Source organism: Eleutherodactylus coqui, chromosome 6 (genome assembly GCF_035609145.1).
Source record: "Eleutherodactylus coqui strain aEleCoq1 chromosome 6, aEleCoq1.hap1, whole genome shotgun sequence".
Classification (NCBI taxonomy): domain Eukaryota; kingdom Metazoa; phylum Chordata; class Amphibia; order Anura; family Eleutherodactylidae; genus Eleutherodactylus; species Eleutherodactylus coqui.
In genome coordinates this window covers 56,243,422-56,267,722 of record NC_089842.1, presented here as the reverse complement: position 1 = coordinate 56,267,722, position 24,301 = coordinate 56,243,422, and the positions used below count along the sequence as shown (strand labels likewise).

The 24,301-nt window shown below is 45.1% G+C and overlaps 1 protein-coding gene across 1 annotated transcript in view; it reads right to left on the bottom strand.

Annotated features, from left to right (window-relative positions):
* Positions 1–2,218: 2,218 nt before the first annotated feature.
* Positions 2,219–24,301, bottom strand: part of LOC136631323 (tumor necrosis factor receptor superfamily member 5-like) — a 59,107-nt gene continuing 37,024 nt past the window's right edge. The window contains exons 4-7 of the mRNA XM_066605582.1: positions 20,889–21,035; positions 8,849–8,939; positions 4,419–4,573; positions 2,219–2,823 (exon numbers count right to left, since the gene is read on the bottom strand). Of these exons, the coding sequence (XP_066461679.1) occupies positions 2,729–2,823; positions 4,419–4,573; positions 8,849–8,939; positions 20,889–21,035 (488 nt within the window). The 3' untranslated portion in view covers positions 2,219–2,728. The remainder of the gene's footprint in view (positions 2,824–4,418; positions 4,574–8,848; positions 8,940–20,888; positions 21,036–24,301) is intronic.

Sequence of the window (24,301 nt, the reverse complement as noted above, 5' to 3'; positions counted from 1 at the left end):
AAGAAAGCATGTATTACAATGTTTGTAAATACTTAAAAAAGACACATGTAGTGTTGAAACGCGTTGTTTAATTTTAAAAATAAAAAAAAGATTAGTTTCCAGCTAAGGCGCGGGATAAGTTTTTATTCCTTTCCATACATCGATTGGATGAATGGTTATTTTACCCATGCCCTTCCCAGCATACAGTGTGGCAAACTCTGGATTTTGGCAATCACAGCGCAGCTTTTATGTTACCTCAGCAGTATAATATATAACAACCAATCACAGCGCAGCTTTCATGTTACCTCTGCGGTATAATATATAACAACCCCTTTACTTTACCTATTTAGGAATAATGCTCCTGCCAAATTTCATGTTTGTACGACACCGGGAAGTTGGAGAATTAGTGCCAAAGTCAGTGAGTCAGGGCTTTCGCCTATATATATATATATATATATATATATATATATATATATATATATATATATATATATATATATATATATATATATATATATATATAAAACACACTTCCTTACTGGGCTGTTTCAGCTCTGATGCAGCTGACACAGTTTAAGACAGCACAGAGAGGACCACACATGTTCTGTCAATGCAGCGAGGAGTGAGAAACATGCATGTGCGGTCAACGTTGGTAGGAGAACTGTGACCGAAAGAGGTCAGCAGTGATGTCCCGTGAACATAGATGGTCTAGTGACTCACCGAGAAACATGTGAAAAGGACCATCTCCCACTGTGTTTCTCAACTCCAGTCCTCAGGGACCGCCAACAGGTCAGGTTTTCAGGATTTCGTCAGTGTGGCACAGGTGATGTAATTATTGTCAGTGCCTCAGACATTGCCACAGGTGTTCACTCTCTAGGACAGTGATGGCGAACCTTTTAGAGACCGAGTTCCCAACTGCAACCCAAAACTTACTTATTTACCGCAAAGTGCCAACCTGTCAGGGGGGGGGGGGGGCTTATCACAACGTATAATTTTACCCCCATCGTTCTAAAAAGGACAGGACCGCTTCAAAATAGACAGGGAGCGGATTTTAACAGCTTTTTGGATGCGGAAATACTGCAGAAGGTCCTCAGCAGAAATTTCTGTGGAGAATTCTGCAGCATTTCTGCATCCAAAAAACAAGTTAAAATCTACACGCTGTCTATTTTGAAGCGGCCCTGCCCTTTTCCGCCACATGTAAACATACCCCAGCGATAATAGCAACACCCCCCAGCAATATTAGTGACCCCCCCCCAGCATTAATAGTGACATCCCACAGCGGCCCCCAGTATAATAGTGGCCCCCCAGCAGTAATAATAGTGACACCCCCCCCAGAGTGGGCCCCCCAGCAGTAATAGTGACACTCCCCCAGAGTGGCCCCCCCAGCAGCAATAATAGTGACCCCCCCAGCAGTAATAATAGTGACCCTTCCCCCAGAGTGGCCACCCAGCAGTAATAATAGTGACCCTTCCCCCCCAGAGTGGCCACCCAGCAGTAATAATAGTGACCCTTCCCCCCCAGAGTGGCCACCCAGCAGTAATAATAGTGACCCTTCCCCCCCAGAGTGGCCACCCAGCAGTAATAATAGTGACCCCCCCCCCCCAGAGTGGCCACCCAGCAGTAATTATAGTGACCCCCCCCCAGAGTGGCCCACCCAGCAGTAATAATAGTGGCACCCCCCCCCCCAGAGTGGCCACCCAGCAGTAATAATAGTGGCACCCCCCCCCCCCCCCAGAGTTGCCACCCAGCAGTAATAATAGTGGCACCCCCCCCCAGAGTGGCCACCCAGCAGTAATAATAGTGGCACCCCCCCCTCCCGGAGTGGCCACCCAGCAGTAATTATAGTGGACCCCCCCCCCCAGCGGCCTCCCAGCAGTATTAATAGTGACACTCCCCAGCAGTAATAATAGTGACACCCCCCAGTGGTCTCCAGCAGTAATAATAGTGACACCCCCCCCAAAGTGGGTCCCCCAGCAGTAATAATAGTGACACCCCCCCAGCAGTAATAATGCCCCCCCCAGAAGTAATAATGTCCCCTCCCCCAGCAGTAATAATGTCTCCTTCCCCCAGCAGTCATGCAGCAGTAATAATGCCCCCCCAGCAGTAATGTCTCCTCCCCCAAGCAGTAATAATGTCCCCTCTCCTCCAGCAGTCCCCCAGCAGTAATAGTGCCCCCTCCCCCCAACAGTCCCCCAGCAGTCAGTGCCCACTCCCCCGAGCCCCACATACTTACCCCTCCTCCTCATGGAAGTGCCGCTCTTCTCCTTCCTGATCACTGGTGCACACTGATTTTAGTGTGCTGCCGGATGCCTCCCCCCCCCCCCCGGACGCTCTCGCGGAACCAAGTAGGAGACGTCGGGGGACAGGGGAGGAGGATCCCGGCTGCACACTGACGTCACAGTGTGCGCCAGGATCAGCGCAGATAGCAGCACGCTTATGAGTGAATGCCGACAGGGGAGCCGCGGCCCCTGCCGGCATTCACTATTGTGGTGAGCGGGCGATGGTGACGCGTGCCAGCAGGGAGGGCTCTGTGTGCCACCTCTGGCACGCATGCCACAGGTTCGCCACCACTGCTCTAGGATATCCTGAAAACATGACCTATTGGGGATGCTGAGGACTGGAGTTCAAAAACACTCTAAAGTGTACGGCCATCTTAAAAATAAAAAAATAAGGAAGAAATAAATAAAAACATTTTTTTAAAAATCTGCAAAAAGAGGTTTAAAGATAAAATCTTGATGCAAACAAAAGGTCACGTTCCCTCCAAGTGTCCATTTTCAATGCCGGCTTTTCCTCTTTCTTGTTCTTCCTCTGAGAAAGGATATTCATCCTCCTTTTGAATTTTCACTAAATAAAAACAGAGAATGTAGATTTGTAGTTCCAGACAATAAAAGTAAAAAGTGTTACGTACGTTTTTCAAATGTGCTTCCAGAATAAAGTAAACAGATGGAACTATATGTGTAATAAAAAATGTGTACAGTATGTTTGCACATATTTGACATATTGCAGTTGCAAATGTGAAAAAGACATTTTTTTCAAACTTTTTCTAATTTTGGTGCTTTTAATAAATATACACTAATTCTTTTATTACCATCTACTACCGTCTATTTTTACCATCTAGTACAATATGTGGCAAAAAAACGTCAGAATTACTTGGATATGCAAAACCTTTACAGAGTTATTCTATGTTAGGGCGGACACCCACTGGCGTTTTTTTCTCCACTGCGCTGCGAAAGTAAGTGAAAACTCTCGCAGCACAGTGTGAAAAAAAAAAAAACAGGATCACGCCGGGATATCGCCAGTCTTTTCAATGGGGCCAGCGGCAGCAGCGCTAGCCCCATTGAAAAGATAAGGAGAATACTACGGACTTCTGCCACAGCTGTTACAGCTGTGGCAGAAGTGCAGCATGCTATCCCATTGCTTTCAATGGGATCGGCACTGCTGCCGGTTTCATTGAAAGCAGTGGTTTGTGGCAAACCCTGCAGTATGATTTTCGGGGAAGGGCTTGAAATATAAGCCCTTCCCTGAAAAGCATCAATAAGTGGTAAAAAAAATAAAACAAAAATTACTCACCTCTCCGCCACTCAGACGCGTCCTCCGGCTGGCTCCCCGACACTGCTGTCCAGCACTTTCAGCAGGCGGGGATTTAAAAATCCCCACCCTCCTGAAAGGGCTGTGCTGATTGGCTGAGCGCTCAGCCAATAGCAGTTAGTGCTATTCATGAATGAATAGCTAAGCACTATCTGTAAGTAGCTGAGCGCTACCGAGATACCAGAGAGTAGCTACCTCAGCCAAACTGTTCCACGGACAGGAAACAGGAAATGAAGAGATGAAGGGTGCTCCCGCCTTTAAGGGGATCTGAGGGAAAAATCAGTAGCAAATCTACAGGTGCCAGATGCACAACTAAATGGTGTGTATTTTGCTGTAGGTCTCAACCTTTGCATTTCAGAGGTTGAAATCCAAGATGAAATGCATCGGATTTACAATCCACAGTGTCTTTAAAAAAATACACCGTATTCTGTGTGGAGTTTTTTTCAATGCATGTGAATGAAATTTTTAGATCTCATCTACTTAAATAGTGTAAATTCTGCAGCATTTATATATCATGTGAAGGCATTCAATCTGTCCAAATTAGTATATAAAACATAATTGCCACAGATTTCACCTCCCACAGAGAAGCTGAAATCTGTCATGATAGAACATTTTGGTTATTTATTTTCCATTTTAAGATATCCATCTCTCTCTAAATATATATCTGGATTTTCCTACAGCTGCAAACATTTGCTGCTTTCTAAACCCCATTCAAATGCATTGTAATGTGTTTTGTTGCCAATTTATGGTGTACCGTGTGCAGATTTGTATCTGTACTGTAAACCCATGTCAAATCATACTAGTGTGAACCTTGCCTTAATTGAGATTGTGTTTTTTTTTTTTTTACTTACCTGGCTTGTAAAAAGTATTGCATAATACAATTATTGCAACAATTCCAGGAGATAATAATGCCAAGAAAATCCATAAATGGCCCCTTTTCTCTTTACATAAGGCATCAGTGGTGGAGTTTCCTTCTTTAAACTCAATAAGACACAATTCAGAACACCTACAGGAAACGGACAAGATGTAAAGGTTTGCATCACAGTGTACTATGCATACATACCTACAACATATATGGCTTGGGCTCTTTCACACGAGCGTATATTTCATCAGTGTTTTGTGAGCCAAAACTAGTAGTGGGTCCAAAATACAGAAGAAATGCTAATCTTTCCATTATACTTTCTCTCTGGGTATTCCACTTCTGGCTCACAAAATACTGATAAAAAATACGCCCGTGTGAAAGAGCCCTTAAAGCCGGATACCAAAACATGTAAATCGTAAAACTAGAAGTAGGCAGGCCAACGGCTCAGCAGCACATATGGGGCGAACCCCAGAGTACACAGTTAGGAAAGTTCTCATATGGGAATGAAAAGAAAGCCAAAAGGTAATAAGGAAGAACCCGGTAAAAACAAGATGGTGTATAAGGGGCCTTTTACACTTAGCAATTATCGTTCAGATCCTAGCTGGATTGTGGGAATCTGAACAAAAACTGTTCAGTATAAATGCATGCACGATCTGAACAATGAAAGATATTAGATTGTGCAGGCATAAAACGGGAAAAAAAAATCAAACAACAATCTGCCCGTGTAAACAGGCAGTCGCTTTCCTATGAAGACAAGTGCTGGATCTTCCAATCATCTGTAACTTTAAACTATTTTCTATGACAGATGCAGAATTACCGTATTTTTCGCTTTATAAGACGCACCTGATGATAAGATGCACCTAGGTTTTAGAGAGAGGAAAGTAGGAAAAAAATATTTTGAACCAAAAAGTGGGCTTAAATATTTAATAAAATAACAGAATAATATGTAAACATGAACAGCAGGCAGTCAACAGCCGCTTTAAGAACTATTATTACTGTAATTAACAGATGAGCAGAGATTTTTATTTTAGAACAATACACCTCTAGTCATCAGGAAACCCCAAAAACTCCTCACTGCTGTCTGAACTTATCAAGCTCAGTGACTCACTATCACTGGTGTCAGCATCTTCATAAAGGATTCCATCCTCAGAACCGTCCAAGGCATTACTGAGGCCACATTTTTTTGAAGGATCCTACAACAATTTCCTCCTTCACAGCCAGCCACGATGTTTTCACCCACTCACAAACCTGAGTGATGATGGGCCTTTTCATGCGTCCAGTGGGTGTCAGGTCATGATTTCCAGCAGCCATCCACTTGTTCCACTCCTCTCGCATGAAAACTTTAAGGCCTCATGTCCACGGGCAAAAGAAGAATTAAAATCCGCAGCGGATTTTAACTCTTCTCCCGCACGCGGATCCGCACCCCATAGGGATGTATTGACCACCCGCGGGTAGATAAATACCCGCGGATGGTCAATAAAAGGGATTTTTTTTAAAATGGAGCATGAAAAAATCTGGACCATGCTCCATTTTCGTGCGGGTCTCCCACGGGGACGGCTCCCGCGGGCTTCTATTGAAGCCTATGGAAGCCGTCCAGATCCGCGGGAGACCTAAAATAGGAATTTAAAAGAATTAACTCACCCGCAGCGGGCCGGGAAGGTCTTCTATCCTCATGGCCGGATCTTTCTTGCTTCGGCTCGGCGGATGCGCCCGACGCATGCGCGCAGCACGTCGGCGAAGTGCCGCCGGCGTGACGAGTTCATCCGCCGGCCGAAAAAAAAGATCCGGCTGTGAGGAAGAGAAGATTTTCCCGGCCCGCTGCGGGTGAGTTAATTCTTTTAAATTCCTATTTTAAGCGCTCATGTCCGCGGGGCAGGAGGGACCCGCTGCAGATTCTACATGGAGAATCCGGAGCGGGCCCGATTTTCCCCGTGGACATGAGGCCTAAATGGCTTGTTAATAGAAACATCCAGAGGCTGCAACTGGCTGGTAAGCCCCCCAGGAATTACAGCTAGATGGGTCTTTGCTTCTTTGAATATTTTTTTTGTGTTTTCACTGATATGTGCCCTAAACTGGTCAAGTAGTAGCAAGGCAGGTTTCTTCAGAAGCCCTCCAGGGCGTCTGGACCACACGTTTTCGATCCATATTTTCATTCCACCTTCATCCATCCATCCTTTCTCATGAACATGGACAATAACTCCTCATGGGATTGCCTCTTTTCGCATGCTTTTTCTTTTGAAGATTAGCATTGGTGGACGTTGGGAGCCATCTGCACAGCAGGACAACACAACCATGTAATGCGTTTTCTCATGTCCTGAGGTTTTCACAGTTATGGATTTTGCACCTTTCAAATCAACAGTCCTGTTTGATGGAACATCAAAAGTTAACGGGACTTCATCCATATTCCCAATCTGGCCTATTTCAAAGCCATTTTTCTTTCTTGCATGAATTACAAATTTATGAAAAGACACAATCCTGGCTTCATATTCTTTAGGCATTTTTTGCGCTATCCTAGTTTCGGTGCACATAGCAAGGCCACATCTCCTCATAAACCTGTAGCACCACGATGCCTTTCTCTGCAGCAAGACGCTTGGCTTCAAAGATGATCATTTTTGTAGAGACTGAAAATCTGTTGTTCCTGTGACGTATTATCCACTTTCATTTCCACGTCTATCTGTGGCCATTTTGCAGTACGCCCATGAAAAGTGTGCTTACTTTTATCTGCTTTTCGTAGCTCCTCCTCCTGTTTCCTCCATTTACGTATCATTTTTTCTGTTGGAGGCGGCCCAAAATGTCTCTCAGCTGCTCTGTTCCCATGTTCTTTGGCGTATTTCACTACCTCCAGTTTAAAAGGGATTTTATATGCTAGTCGTTTCTGCTTTGACATCTTTCTAAAATTGGATGGATGCAGCAGGAGACTAAGGTAGCTTTTTCATGCAATAATGAAAGAACTGTCAGCACTTCCTCATAGGAGGAAAGGGTCAAGCTGATTGGTGGAGGAAGGGGAGCAACAGTTGTTCCCGCCGGCACTCACCACCAATCAGCGGGCAGCAGTGCAAAGGAGAGAGAACTGATTCTGAGTTTCTTTGGCCGAATGTTCGCGTGATTGCGCGTCTTTTCGCGGTCGCGCGAACAAGCGGCACATTCGCTCTATAAGACGCACTGACTTTTCTCCCCCACTTTGGGGGGGAAGAAAAGTGCGTCTTATAAGGCGAAAAATACGGTACTTGTTCTCTGCAATTTCTTGGATGTGCAACCATAACCTGATCAAGAGCGGTGAGCTGAAAAACACTTGTAATTCATGATATATGACAGAGAAACGCCTTAAGGGCTTATTTACAGGAGCATATATCAGCCAGCTGATATATGCTACCATCTGCACTGTCTTCCCCTTTCCCTCCACCTCACCGGTTCTCTGCCTCTCTCCTCCCCTCTGGCTGTTTGCAATGGGAGGGTGTGGGATGCTGGTGGAGCTAAGCTCCCTCCCCTTGTCCACAGCCAGCAATGGGAGTGGGTGGGGTTTAGCTCTCTGCCCCCTACCATTGCAAACAGAAGAGTCTGATTTGCAGTGGCAACGGGATCTTCAGAGGGGGACACAGATGGATCGTGGGCAAGTGTAAAAAAATACCTCACCCGACTCCCTGTCACTTTCCCTAACAGAACAATAAACAGACAGGGTGCCTTTAAATCCTAATGAAAAAAACAAACACTGTAAAAAAGAATAAGAGGAGTACATAGTTGCAACACATTGCTGTTGTCTACGCAATATGAAGCATTCAGCATTTTAAAGGACACACTACACTTCAAAATGAAGAATAAAAGAGAGCAGGAGAGAATTCCTTCCCTTCCACCACACACAGAGTGTTACATGAACATGCAGTAAATCCTGCAGTGTGAGTGTCTTGAAGAAATTTTGCAGTTAACACAGGGTTAATCTGCTGGTGACAGGGGGCGTGGCTTAACAATCTTTGTCCCACTGCAGAGGGGGGAGGCTCCTGCTGCAACCAGTTGTCTTAGGGCTTATTCAGACAGGCGTATATCGGTCGGGTTTTCACGCCCGGCTGATAAAAACTGCCTCTCTGTACAAGGGGAGGAGGTGGGACGAGAGCTAGTGCACTGAGCTCTCGCCCCCTCTCCGCCCTTCGCCAAGTGCCACCCCTGCCCCCTCCCATTGCAAACAGTGGCGAGCCGCGGTGCACTAGCTCCCATCCCGTACCACCTCCTTCCCCAGCAGAGAGGCAGCGTATATCGAACAGGCGTGAAAACCCGACCGAATAAGCCCTCACAACTAGATACAGGTCAGTAGGGAAGGGGACAGGATCTTCTGGGAAACAGATTTTTTAAATTCTTAGTGGTTAGTGTTCCTTCAAGGGTTTGCATTTCTTTTTTTGCCATTAAGGAACATAAGGATCAACATACTTGGACCACGGAAAACAAGCACTTGAGTTTGTTTCATTGCTGAAATGACCCGGTGGGCAATTCTCACACACGGTGTCCGTTCGCCCAGTTCCTGTTGGGGGAAAAAAGGAAAGCTTGCATCATTAAGTATCTCAGCTTGGGATCTCCATAGTGCACTGAAAATCTTTCTGAGGTATCCAAGAAAAATAATTGTGGCCTGCTCCATGAGAATGAGATATGTATTAGTGCTTTTCGCCGAGACACACTGCTTTGTATTTACGGCACTGTACGAAGGCACACAAAATCCAATATGGCTCTATAGTTTGAGCGCTGAGGTCTGATTGGCTGCAGCAGCCTCTGACATCCTGCACACAGATATCTGCTGGATGTCAACACAATGTCATAGTGGCGGAGGCCACTCTGCAGCTGAGAGTATGGGATTGCTTAATATTTTTATACATGGGGAGTGAGAGATGTAAAAAATATTTTAAATCTGAGAAGCAATTAATATAGTCTTGGCTTATAAGGTGGGCAGTAATGTTTTTCAGTCTTAAAGGGGAAATAAATACAGACATTACGTTTTTCTTTCAATTTGAGAAAACCTAAAAATGTCCTACTATTATCACATGTATCATATGGGGCAGAGCATTTGTAAACTCAATTTCTCTTCTACACACAAGTCCACAATTGTAAAGCAAAAAGGTAGCAAAGATTTACATATACAGTAGGTTTGGGAAAAGCAACACAGTATTAGAGTGTTCACATGTGGCAGATTTTGGTTCAAACCTGCAGCAGATTTCACCCTTTCAATAAGGGGATCAAGTTCGTTTATTAGCAGATTATAAACAAATATTGCATACAATTACGTACAGTATTGCTTGTTTACATCTTAAATCACCATGAAATTATCTTCTTTGTTAACCTTTAACATTAAAATATAAAGTTTATAACACAAAATAATAAAACATTTCCCATATGTTGGTCTACTGTGCCTTATTCCATTTTCACCACCTGTCTAAACTATATTTATTCAGCTACTAGTGTGTTGTGCGATCCTGTCCATAAGCCCCATACTTTTTCAAATTTATTAGGGCATTCCCTATGTTGATAAATTACTTTTTCATATGGAATTATGGTGTCAACTAGCCTTTTCCAGCATGAGACGGAGGGCGACCTCATTGCCATCCATCTCATGGCCACTACCTTCCGGGCCAGAAACAGCACCTCCCTGATGAATATTTTGTCGTAGTGACTCCATGTTTCTTCGTCCATTAGCCCAAAAATATTGCTACCTTGGGATCCAGTTCCAAAGGAACCGATAGGAGTGTGGATAGAAAGATAAAGACCTCTTCCCAAAATTTGTTTACATAGGAGCATTCCCACATTAGGTGCCAAAAATCTGCATTTTCTTGGTGACATCTATGGCATGTTTTGGTACTAGTTCTACCCATTTTATTCAAACGGACTGGTGTAAGGTATGCCTGGTGTATGATATACAGTTGTATTAGTTTATTATTGATTGCTGGTGACACCAACAAATGTGATTCCATTGCCTCCTGCCAGTCCTCAGTTGTCAGTGTGGGTATATTAGTTTTCCATCTATCGTATATTGTCAGAGGGTCATGGTCCATCCTGGCTGATAGTAAATGTGTATATAGTTGTGATATCAGTCCCCTCGGTCCTTGTGTTTTAAGGATTCCCATTATTGGGTATTTAGAAATTGTAGTTGCGTTTGGTGGAAATTGGGCATTTAGGGCGTGCCTTAATTGAAAGTATCTGAACAGTTGCAATCTAGGCCCCTGCAGCTTTTCTTGTAGTTGTGTGTAAGACAACATTATATTGTCTTCGTATATATCTTCTAATATATGTATCCCCAGGGCAGTCCAATATCCGATATCCTGCATTGTTTGTAGTGATGGTAGAGTGGGATTATTCCATAAAGGAGTATCCGTCATTGTGTCTGTGTAGTGTTGGACTTCTTTGGTTGCTCGCCATATTGACAGAGCCAGTCTATGTATAGGTAAAAGTTTTGGTGATTTTGTATATTCTGGATGTTCTAGAAACCCTATCAAATTTTTCCCGGCCACCTCGCCCGCCAGATATTTTTCCGCTGATGGCATTTCCTTATCTAAAAACCAGGGGCGGAGATTCCGCAATTGTCCTGCAAGATAATACAACTTCAGATCTGGTAACGCCATTCCCGCCTGTCTTTTGGATCTTTGTAAGTTGGCAAGCTTTAGTTTGGATCTGGAGTTTCCCCATATGAATCGGATAATTAGAGAATTTAACATTTTGAAGTATTTCTCTGGAATTTTAACCGGTGTGTGCTGTAAGGAGTATAAGCATTTGGGCTGTATTACCATTTTAATTAAAGGGGTTGTCCCGCGAAAGCAAGTTGGAGTATACACTTCTGTATGGCCATATTAATGCACTTTGTAATATACATCGTGCATTAAATATGAGCCATACAGAAGTTATTCACTTACCTGTTCCGTTGCTAGCGTCCCCGTCTCCATGGTGCCGTCTAATTTTCAGCGTCTAATCTCCCGATTAGATGCGCTTGCGCAGTCCGGTCTTCTGCTGTGTTGAATGGGGCGCTCGTGCCGGAGAGCTGCTCCTCGTAGCTCCGCCCCGTGTGCCGATTCCAGCCAATCAGGAGGCTGGAATCGGCAATGGACCGCACAGAAGACCTGCGGTCCACCGAGGGTGAGGATCCCGGCGGCCATCTTAACACGGTAAGTAAGAAGTCACCGGAGCGCGGGGATTCGGGTAAGTACTATCTGGTTTTCTTTTTACACCCCTGCATCGGGTTTGTCTCGCGCCGAACGGGGGGGCTATTGAGAAAAAAAAAAAACGTTTCGGCGTGGGGCAACACCTTTAAGTTTATGCATCCGGCTACTGAGAGGGGCTACTATTTTCGGCTATAGTGTTTTCGTGCTCTTGTACTATATTCACTCCTAGGTATCTAAATTTGGTTACCTCTATTAATCCGCTAGCGAGTACACATGGGATCTCTACCGGGTTTCGCTTGGTATGCATTATTGCTGATTTAGACCAATTTATATATAGTCCAGAATGTTCAGAAAAAATGTTTATTATCTCCAAGGCTCGTGGAAGGGAATATTCGGGATTACAAAGATATAGGATCATATCGTCGGCATATAGTCCAACTTAATTCTCCTCGTTTTCCCATTGTACTCCTGTCACTTCGGGGTTACTCCGCAATCTGATGGCCAGTGACTCTATTGCTATTGCGAATAGTGTCGGGGACAGGGGACACCTTTGGCGCTTTCCTCTCGACAGTGGGAATCTCTCTGATGGTACACCGTTAACCACTACATTGGCCATGGGCGCTCTATATATTAGTCTAATCCATTTCATGAATTGTGATCCAAAACCAAAACGAATCAGCCAGGCCTCCAAAAAATTCCACTCTAGGTAGTCGAACGCTTTTTTTGTATCTAGTGAAGCTATTGCCCAGGGTTTGTCATATATTCTACCAAGTTGTGTTATTATTGGAGTTCTACGTATGTTAATTGTAGTCGATCTCCCAGGCATAAATCCTGTTTGATCTTTATGAATTATGGACAGAATTACTGTATTTAGCCTGGTGGCTAGTATTTTAGTTAATATTTTATAGTCCACATTGAGCAGCGATATTGGTCTGTATGAATCGCACTCGGACGGATCCTTGTCTGGTTTTAGTAATACTATTATAGATGCATCGTAGGAGGAGGGTGGAAGAGAGTTTTCCCTGCCTCCCCACTTCAAGGCTTTATATAATAATGGGGTTAGTTGTTCCATGTACTTGCGATACACTTCCAACGAAAGACCGTCCGGGCCTGGGGATTTATTTATTGCCATTTCTTTTATTGCTTCCTGGATTTCTTCCATTGTAATTGGCGCTTCTAGTAATTCTACCTGTTCTGATGAAAGAGTTGGGAACACTAGGTCTTCTAAGTACTTCAAGTTATCTAGTACTGATTTATTATTTGAGGAGGTGTATAAACTGGTATAGTATTCTTTAAATCTGTTTTCTCTGATACTCTGTAAGTAATTGACCATCGGTTGTTTTGATCTTGAGCACTGAGTTCGACTGCCCGTTTTGCCTAATTAAGTTAGCCAAGAGGTGGCTGTACTGGTTTCCTAATTCAAAGAAATATTGTTTTGTAAAGAAAAGTTTCCTTTTGGTTTTGACGTGTAATTGATGTTTGTAGAGACAGGTTAATCCCAGCCATTGCGTTCTGTTGGTGTCTGTGGGGTTTGTACTGTATTGTTGCTCTGCTTGGACCATCTGTTCTAATTGGAGGTCGTCTTGTGAGGTTGTTCTTTTTATGTAAGATATGGTTGATCAGAAGCACCCCCTGAGGTAGGCCTTCATGGTGTCCCATTTTAATATGTCTCGTGTTTCTTGCTCATGTGTTTGTATGAACATGTGTATCTGATCTGTTATTCGGTCTTGTGCTCTTATTAGTTTTAGCCAAAAGGGATTAAGTTTCCAGGTGGGAACAAAGTATTGTCCCAGGAATTGTATAGTGAGCAGGATCGGGCTATGGTCCGATATCCCCCTGGTGCCATGTGTTATTGAAGCTAGATATGGAGTAAGCGCCGGAGACCCGAAAATGTAGTCTATGCGAGAAAGTGATCCTCTACGGGGAGAATGGCATGTGTATTCCTGGCTGTCTGGGTGTTTGAATCTCCATAAGTCAACGCATCCCACTCCATTAAACATTTGTTTCATTGGAGAATCTTGTGTGCTTGTCTGTATTTGTTGGGCACTGTACCTGTCTTTTATGGGATCCATAACCTGATTGAAGTCTCCCATGCATATGACTTCTGCTAACAGGTATTGATGTACGAATACAACTGCTGATTGTAATACATTACATTATCGTGTGGGGGGTGGTAGACACATAAAATGACATATTGCTTAGCATTGATCTCAGCATACAAAGATAAACTGGCCCTCTGGGTCTCTAGGGGTGTTTATCGGGTTCCAACGCAAAGTACGGTGAACCAAAAGAGAAACGCCCCTAGAGTACGAGGTATGAAAAGAATGGCAAGACCACTGGACCCAGGGTTTTTTGAGACAGTCCATCCTGTCTGGGATCAGATGTGTTTCCTGCAATCCTACAATATGTGGGGTAAATTGCCTGATGTGTGAGAACACTGCTGTTCTCTTAGCTGGGGTTCCCAGACCTCGCACATTCCACGTCATACATTTTAATGACATCTATATTTGTTGATTTGTGTGGTAGGATAATTCTTTTTAAACCCTTTTCCTTCTGTTAAAGGTGGTGATATCTTTCTAATGACAGTTGGGAATTGCATATACCAAAACACATTAATAACAATCATAACTTAACAAAACAGCTTATACAGCTACTTGTGGATTTCAAAAGGAAAATCCGTAAATTATTTAAACATTTACCACTTCCTCCTTCCTACTTACTTTATGGTACTAAAACATTTCTTGTAGGCACCTTGTGTTCACGAGTGGGGATTGAGGAAGGGGACCAGCCGATGCGTTAATAGGATCTATTCATATAAGTTTAGATCGGTCGCTTACCCCTCCCCTCCCCCCTGGGGAGTCCACTTCCCAACACTATTCAATATCTTAAAAGGTATATACATTCCTCTCTCTCCCCTCTTTTATTCTTCTTGATTATATCAACATCTGTTACCTAACTTCCCCCCCCCCCTCCCCTATATTAACTAAATACTGCCTGTTCTTTAACCTTCTATAGCTTCTCTTTCTTGTTTATGTATGGCTTTAAATCTTATCTGTTAGTCTCTCATCTGTTCTTTATGGCGGGTGCATTTGTAGCCATTCTCCGGCTTCCTCCGGTGAATGTAGGAACACCACTTTCCCTTCTGATACGATCCGCAGTCTTGCCGGGTGCGCCATGGAGTACGGGATTCCTCGTTGCTTGAATCTCTTTTTGATTTCAATGAAAGTGGCTCGTTGTTTTTGCAGTTCTGCCGAAAAGTCCGGAAATATTGACATTACTGCATTGTTGTACGTGATGGGGCTCTTCAGTCGTGCCTGCCATAGAGCGATGTCTCTGTCTCGACAGTTGAGGAGTCGTGCCAATAACGGTCTCGGCGGTGCTCCAGGTGCAGGTGGTCTCATTGGCACTCTGTGGGTCCTCTCCACTGCGAACACGGACGTGAATACGTCTTCTCCTAATGTTGTTTTCAGCCACTGTTGTAGGAAAAGTTCTGGAGATGAACCTTCCGTTTTTTCTGGTAGCCCGATGATGCAAATGCTATTCCGCCGCAGACGGTTTTCCAAGTTGTCTGTTTTGGAGCGGCCCTGCTCAGCATTTTGGGCTGCCGTTTGTATTTTGGCTGGAAGCGGTTGTATTTTATCCTCTGTCGCGGATACTCTCTCCTCCATTTCATGCAGCCGCCCTCTTACATTTTGCAAATCTTGACGAAGCAGATTGACGTCTATCTTAATCTCTTCGATTTTTCCCGGTCAGGGATGTTTTGCAAGTATTAATGGCTTCTAGCACCTGGCGCAATGTTGGTTCAGGTTCATGCTCCGAATCTGCGTCAGCGTGCTTAGTTTTAACAGGTGTAGATTTAGCCGTTCTTGGTGTTGTTGTTTCAGAGGCATCAGCTCTTGCAAAGTCTTTTAGTTTATCCATTGCAGGCGAGTTTTTGGTGCGTGTACTCATATTTGTGATTTCAATTTTATGGTATAGATTTAGCAGATGTTTCTTTACGTAGAAAGCACCAGAGTCCAGTAGAGTATTGTATATATAGATGTGCAGACAAGCTTTAAGCCACTATCAATTGTTTATTTCCCCTGCATATGCATCTATCAATTGCCTTTTCCTGCTGAAGCTATTACTCTCAGTGTTCTGCTGGTTGTCTGTGTCTTTAAATGATTGTTCCACTAGGTGGCGCTGTATTGAAGGCTATTTGGCTGATTGACTTGTGTTAACTTTATCCCGGCACTTATACCGCTTTAGTTATGTATTTATGCGATTTTGGGGAGAGGGTTCTGTACTTTTCCCTGCTGCCCAGGTTTCCTCTATATTTGAGGGTAGCGGGGGTATAACTGTCTTTTCATATGTGCTTCCCGCGCTCTGTACCTTTTCCAAGATGGCGGCACCTCGTGGCGCGGTCTCTCCCGGATAATGGCCGCCAGCCGCTGTGTCCTCTTGGTCTTTATCCGAGCAGCACTTCAGCTGTCCACACCGCTCGCTGTGTATTCTCCGGCGGTCTCTAGTACCCAGCAGGTTGCAGCGCAGGATCCTCCGCTCTGGCCACCACTATCTCTCCTTACCACCGTCGGTCAGATCGCAGGCCTGGAGTGTCGCTTGGCTTTCTCTTGCCGCTGCTGATTAGCCTCCTCTCCGGTCTGACCCTCCACACTCTCCCGTCGGTCTCAGAGGAGTCACCTCACGGAAGTCCGTCCAGCCGCCGCCTGTCTCTCACTGCGGCTCAGCACAGGTCCCGACGGTCCCTGGTAAGCTTTTTTCTGGGGGTCTGATATGCCTTTCTCCCATGTGGCCGGTTTCTGGGTGTAGTAGGCAGTTGGAGGTATCTGCAGGATCGCTTTTTTCTTAAAAGTTTTTGCTTGTCAGGGTTTTTTCCAGGATTTTGGTGGTGCCTTTAGTGGGAGCTTGCTCATACACGTCTGTCCATCTTGCTCGTCAGCCACGCCCCTAATGATGCAGCTTTTATTGCAGTTTTGGAGCAGAGTTTCCACTGTGGAAAATCCTCAAGAGTTCCACTACATGTAAACATACCTGTAATTCAGACAACCAAAAGATAGCTGTATTTTAGCATCGATTTCACCGCAATTCCTGTCCCAACAGTGAGTCTAATGACCTGAATTTACAGTATCATATATGCTGGAATTACCGCCATGCTGGAAACTGTGGCTGTAATATGGATGCCAAGTCATCTAAATTAGCCCTTCTACAGGTGGCCTGAATCACCTATTCGTGGTCCCTCAATAATTTCCATACATGTCATGTCTTTTGTGTAGATGAAAACAGGACGGTTGTATTTTTCTTGTTATGATGGGCCCATACTGAATAAATAGAAGAAAGCTTTTATCTCTATGCATCCAAGCTCCTATTATTTAAATGCACTTTTGTGTAGATGCACTGTGCAAAATGTCTAGTCTCCTGTTATATGTATTGAACAGCTGCAGCAAGGGAGACGTTAATGACTGAATGTGGCTGGGATAGGTCTGGAAAAGTATCAATTTATGTCCTGTCACGTGGTATGCTAGAGACTATACGTTTAAGTGATTTGGGTGTGGTAAGTAGTCCATCACAGGGTTCATCATCTTCAACGGTAGAGAGGAGTGGAGTGCCGGCCACATGAAGGTACTTTCAATCCTCATGTGGTAAAGAGTGATGGAAGAGGAAGAGCGATTTTCTGAGGACCCCAGTTCCAGGAACCATTAGAGAGTGAAAGAGAGCGAGAGGAATGAAGAAAGTGGAGACCACCGTACAGAGGTACTTCACCAATTAGTGTCTGTAGAGAGGTTGCCCCTTCCCCTTCCAGGAGTGGTATCATACAGATAACGAGGACTGTAGGATCGGCATCATCCTGAGTTTCCTCCTTCAGAGTGTCCTCTTCTCAGGAGCGGTACCATACAGATAACGAGGACTGTAGGACCGGCATCATCCTGAGTTTCCTTCTTGAGAGAGTGTCCCCTTCCCAGGAGCGGTACCATACTGATAACGAGGACTGTAGGACCGGCATCATCCTGAGTTCCCTCACTGACCTCCCTTCTTCTGTCTTGCCTGCACCGGTGTGTTTTATCTGTCTAGTTTTAAAGTTTCCAGTAAAGTTTTGCCAGGCCCTGACCGTTCCCAGTGACCGAGGTACGTAAATACTACATCGTGTGTGGACTCTATTTTCTGCTGAGGTTCATCTAGTGAGTGAGGAATGGTGGTGTCACGTGACAACCTGAAATTCCACCACATGTATATAGGCCATCCCTATCCTAGGAGTGTCCGGAAGAGGCCCAATGATACTCAGGCCGAGGTCGCATGTGTCCCTTTGGGGAGGAGTCTGGTAAGCGCCAACGTGACAACGCTACCCTCCCAGCTCCTCAGCATGGGCCTTGTGTCCCAAGTGTCCGTCTCGGTAGCTACACTGCAACTGGCTCCAGATAGGTGTAACATGGTCACCTCACCCAGAGCTCCAGCATGTCTACTGAAAGTACTTAGATCACAAGAGGGTTCTAGGATAAACCAAGTTCAGGTCTTGTGAAAGTAATACGGACACTAAGATGTGGTCATGTTACAGTGAGATGAAGCAAACCTTAGGTGGGGGAGAAATACAACCGACTGTGGTGGTAATTACAAAATGACAACCCAAAGGAATCAGGAGGCAGTGCAGGATAAAAAGGGCTAATCCCCCCCCCCCCCCCCACCCAAGATCACCTATAAAATGTCCCCTGTTGCTTGTCTCTTTATTTTCTAATATACATTGTATTTGTAAAAAGGCCCCGTTGATAAGAGATCACCCCAGAAACTTCCATCTCATCCTCTCTTTGCCTGGGTTGGTTTTGGGGTCTTCCACCAGCAGTGCCTGTGATTGGCAGATATGCTGGCACCAAACTCTTCGCAGTCCTCACTATCTGCAGGAGCAGCATGCCGGCAAGCAGAGGTAAGTCAGCTCTGTCCTGCTGTATAGTGAAGCCAGGCTGCAAATAACACTTGTTACACAGGTCATATTACACAGCAGGAAGCTCAAGTGCAAGAATGAAATATGCTTTGCGGAATGAACCAATTTTTGTGGAAAATATACAATAGTTTAACCCCTTAATGACGTGGCCCTTTCTTTTTTTCCTCCCCCTTTTAAAAAAATCGTAACTCCTTTATTTATCCATCGCCGTAGCTGTATGAGGGCTTGTTTTTTGTGGGACGAGTTGTATTTTTCAATGGTACTATTTAAATGTACCATATAATGTACTGAAAAACTTATAAAAAATTCTAAGTGAAGTAAAATGAAGAAAAAGAACGACATTCCGCCATCTCTTTCGGCGCATTTTCTTTGACATAACTTTATTCTATGGGTCAGTACGATTACTATGATACAAAACTTATATAGTTTTTTTTGCTGTACTATTATTTTTTTGCAAAGATTTAATTTTTTTAAATTATTTTCTGCACACAATAACTTAAATTTTTTCATTGACATAGTTGTGCGAGGGCTCATTTTTTGCGGGACATTCTGCAGTTTGTGTTGGTATCATTTTTCAATACATGACTTGATCGCTTTTTATTGCATTTTTTCTGGGAGACAGGGTGAATAAAAAAGTTGATTTCTGGCATTCTTTATTTTTTTTTTTCGGACGACGTTCACCGTGCGGGGTAAATGATGTGTTACTTTGAAAGATTGGACTTTTACAGACATAGAGATTCCAACTATGTATTTTTATTTTATTACTTAGATTCTTTTATTATAAATATTGAAAAAGGGGATTTTTTTAAACTTTCATTACTTTTTTTAAAATATTTAATAAAACTTTATTGTTTTTATTTTTTTATTTTTAGTCTGCACAGGGCACAACAACTGGTGATGCTTTCATCGCTCCTGCAGTATGATGTAATGCCATAGCATTATAACATACTGCGATTGGGCAGGCAGTTTATCAAGCCACCCCACGAGGACGGCTTGAAAGGCATTTTGCCAATACAGCCTTGGGGCCTTTCAGAAGGCCCCCTGCAGCCATGACACCTGTACGGCCCCTGCAATCTCATTGCAGGAGTGGCCGTATGGGATCCCCGAGCATCGTTTGGGGCATTTAAAGGGTTAATAGCGGCGATCAGCCGCGCAGCTGACTGCAGACGGGTGTCAGCTGTAATATACAGTCGGGCTCACGCTGTATGGAGAGAGGTCGCCCTGCGATGTGTCTTCATACATATCTCGACGTAGCTGTACATCCTATAGCGGGAAGGGGTTAAAGGGCAGCTGCTGGGAGGACAGGCCACTGTAAATTAGTGCATCTCTATGGGGAGCGGTAGTGCATGCTGCCAGTTACTGAACCCTCACAGCAGAAATGAAATTGGTTGGGGAAAGATAAGAAGAAATGTTAGAAAATATAATTTTACTGAAAGAGTAGTAGATGCCTGGAACAAACTTCCATCAGACATGATTGGAAAATATCAGTGGCATTCAAACTGCCTGGGATATGCATATATCTATCCTAAGAGAGAAATAATATAAGGGTGGACTCTTTCTGCTGTCAACTTTCTATGTATCAATGAATATAGCCATATGGGGTCATGTGTGTTTCTCTGTCCTACAACAAGATGTGTCTGCAGACTAAGGGCGCATTCAGACGACCGTATATTGGCTGGGTTTTCACGCCCAGCCGATATACGGCGTCTCTCTCTGCAGGGGGAGGAGGCTGGAAGAGCCGGGAGCAGTGCTCTGAGCTCCCGCCCCCTCTCTGCCTCCTCTCCGCCCCTCTGCACTATTTGCAATGAGAGGAGGCGGGACGGGGCGGAGCTAATTCCCGGAACTTAGCCTCGCTCCCGTCCCGCCTCCTCTCATTGCAAATAGTGCAGAGGGGTGGAGAGGGGGTGGAGAGGAGGCAGAGAGGGGGCGGGAGCTCAGATCACTGCTCCTGGCTCTTCCAGCCTCCTCCCCCTGCAGAGAGAGACGCCATATATCGGCTGGGCGTGAATACCCGGCCGATATACGGTCGTCTGAATGCACCCTAAGGGTGACTACTCACTACAGTTTTTTTTCACTGCAAAATGTGCAGCGTTTTTTTTCCCTGCAGGAGTCTATGGGACTTGTTAATGTTAAAGTCGTGATCGCGCAAAAAAAACCCAAAAAAAACCCCGCAATTTACCGAGCGATCGTGCGATCGAATTTGCGCGATTTTAACATTACAAGTCCCATAGACCCCTGCAGAAAAAAAACACTGCAAATTTCACAGTGCAAAAAAAATCTGTAGTGGGTAGTCACCCTATCACAGTTGTACAATTCATTCCATGCATAATGAGGATAATAAAAGTGCATTATTTCTTTATAAATGCTGCCACACTCACATATACACACATGTTCTTACCAGGTTTCTTTACATATTGACCGGGTTTACACTGTGTGTGCTCCTGACAAAGATCGCACTCTTGGTTCAGACACAAATGACCCACTTGGCATTCACAGACTGTATTTGAAGTAGTTGTGCACCTTTCTTTTATATTCAGGCCGGCCCCTAAAAAATAACAGCACATATAAAGCTTTCTACATCTGAGTTATACAGAATAGACAATTACATGATCCCTCTGTTCTAAAAATGTTATACAGAATCACAGCGCCCCCACACTTTCAGGTGACTTCTCAGAATAAGCTGCTGGTTGTGTATATGAGGAATTGCATTATTGCTGGCCATTACATGACTTGTATATGGCATTTTTATCCCTGTGCAGGCTCTATATTCAATTCTCAGTTGTCCTTAAGCTGGAGGGTATGGGCTAGCTGTTATGTGTGCAGTGCATGGGAAATTACAGAATATCATCTATTATATACAGAGACGCAGCAGCATGAAGGACACTTATACAGCACTGCAGAGCAGTGTAGATGTGATTCCAGTAGCTGTGAAACAGTAAAACACTATCAGCTGCAGCCCCTACTCTGTACAAGTCTACCTGCTAGTCTCTGACGCAGCTCCTCCCTCTTCATTGATTTATATGGGCAGCCATGTAATCCTTGTCTAACAAGATGGGTTCTAGCAGTTTTTCATAGTGAGGGACAGTTTAGGGCAGGGGTGTCAAACTCATTTTCACCAAGGGCCACATCGGGCTTATGGTGACCTTCAAAGGGCCGATAGTAAGACAGTACAGTAAGGCCTCCTTCCCACGAGCGTGACGGGCTCCGCCACGTAATATTACGCAGTAAAGCCCGTCACGGCGCCCCCCAGAGACCCCATACTTACCAGCGGAAGATCGCGTGAAGACGCTTCCCCGCCCACCGCCGTCGCGTCATGTGACACGCCCACCGCGTCATATGACGCGCGGCGGTAGGCGGGGAAGCGTTTTTTCACGCTATCTTCCGCTGGTTGCAGCGGGAGATAGCGTGAACGGACGGCTTCCATTGACTGCAATGGAAGCCGTCAGCGCGTACACCCGCAGCAAATAGAACATGCTGCGGGTGACAACGGGAGATTTCACGGTGCGTAATTCCGCGGTGGAATTACGCATCGTGTGCATTGTGCTATTAGGTTCAATAGAACCTAATAGCATGGGGCAACGCAGCGGATTTTTGCCGCGGATTTACGCGGCGTAAATCCGTTCGTGGGAAGGAGGCCTAAGGGCCTGTTCACACCTGCGTATTTGCGTACATAATATGCAGTGAATAGAAGCCATTGATGTCAATGAGTTCATTTACAAGATGTTATTTTCACACAGCATGGCCTATTTTGTTGCGTACTACGCACCCCAATAGGCCATTGAAGTGAATGGGCCGTGCAAATACGTGGTGAATGCGCAGGAAACCTATGTATTCACTGCATATTTGCACACGATTTCAGTGGGCCCAACTGCGTTCTTTTTTGCATGCCCAAATGTGCAGGCATAAGCGCTTTTCGATTGCGCAAATACGCAGCGTATTTGTGCGACCGAAATACGATTACACCCGTGTGAACGAGCCCTAATAATGACCCCTATAGTGGTCGCAGTAGTCATAGTGACTCTCATAGTGGCCCCAGTAAAAATAGTGACCCCCACAGTTGCCCCATTAGTAATAGCAAGCCCCACAGTGGCCCCAGTAATAACAGGGTACCCCACAGTGGCCCCAGTAGTAACAGGGTATCCCACAGTGGCTTCAGTGGTAATAGCGACCCCCACAGTGGCCCCAGTAGTAATAGTAACCCCCACAGTAATATATACCCCCCTCACTAGTAATAACCCCTCAGCAACATCATCCCCAGCAGTAATATTAACCCCCCCCAGCAGCAGTAATATTAACCACCCCAGCAGCTTAACCCCCCCCAGCAGCAGTAATATTAATTACCCCCCCAGCAGAGCAGTAATATTAAACACCCCCCAGCAGAGCAGTAATATTAATTAACCCCCCCCAAGCAGAGCAGTAATATTAATTAACCCCCCCCCAAGCAGAGCAGTAATATTAATTAATCCCACCCCCCAGCAGCGCAGTAATATTAATTACCCCCCCAGCAGCAGTAATAATTACCCCCCCCCCAGCAGCAGTAACATTAACCCCCCCAGCAGCAGTAATATTAACCCTCCCAGCAGCAGTAACATTAACCCCCCCCAGCAGCAGTAACATTAACCCCCCCCCAGCAGCAGTAATATTAACCCCCCCCAGCAGCAATATAACCCCCCCAGCAGCAGTAATATTAACCCCTTTCAGCAGTAATATTAAACCCCCCCCAGCAGCAGTAATATCAACCTCCCCCCAGTAGCAGTAATATTAACCCCCCCAGCAGCAGTAATATTAACCCCTCCCCCAACCCTTATACTTACCTGCTCCCTGCAGTCAGCGCCGCTCCCCCTCTGCTCGCGCTGATCCCGGCTACACACTGACTGCAGTGTGTGCGCCCGGTACGCTTCCTCCCTGAGTCCTCTCCTGCGGAACTGAAGAGCAGGGGACTCTGGGAGGAGGATCCTGGCTGCACACTGACGTCAGTGTGTGCCGGGAACAGCGGTAATAGCATCATTACCAGCGGGGAGCTGCGGCACCCCACCTGGTAATCACTTCAGTGGTGAGCGGCGTCGGCACGCCGTGGGCCACATAACATGAGGCAGCGGGCCTTGTGTTTGACACATGTGGTTTAGGGGAAGGGGGTTAGGGCAGGTAGTAGAGCATTTTAGTGCGTCTGCCCAGGCGCACACCCCCTGAGAAAAACATTTCTGTAGATGAGTCCCTATTACATTTCAAGGGGAGGTTTCAATTCTACCAGTATCTGCCCAGTAAGAGGGAATGGTAGGGTATGAAAAGAGTACATCAGGGTACACACACAAATTCCGTGTTTATAAAGGGAAGTACACCAAAACTGAGCCCCCAGAATGCCACTCTTTTCTGGAAATTACAAAAAAAGTTGTATGGGAATTGTTGCATCTACTACTGGACCAGGTTACCACCTGTACCTGGATAATCTTTACACTAGTGTTCCCCTATTCCACAGCCCTGCTTCCAGAACAACTGTGGCATGTAGTAAAGAAAGAAGAAAAAAAAAATCTGAAAAGCCTCCTTAAATTGCTGCTTGGGCAAATTCTCAGAAGGGTTGAGCGCCGGCACTATGCTGTGACAAAGTATTGTGTGTCAAGTATAAGGACAAGAGGGATGTCCTTATATTGAGTGGTGGGAGTGCAACAAGAGAAGTAGGGAGGATGACAGTGCAGACAGAGTTCTGAGTTTTTTGTTGTTGTTAGCAGTTTAGTCATTCGTGACCCTAAAGGCGAGCTCCCTCCATGTTTTTCGGTTTTGCGCTGCTTCTTTCAGTTGTCTCGTATCTATGCC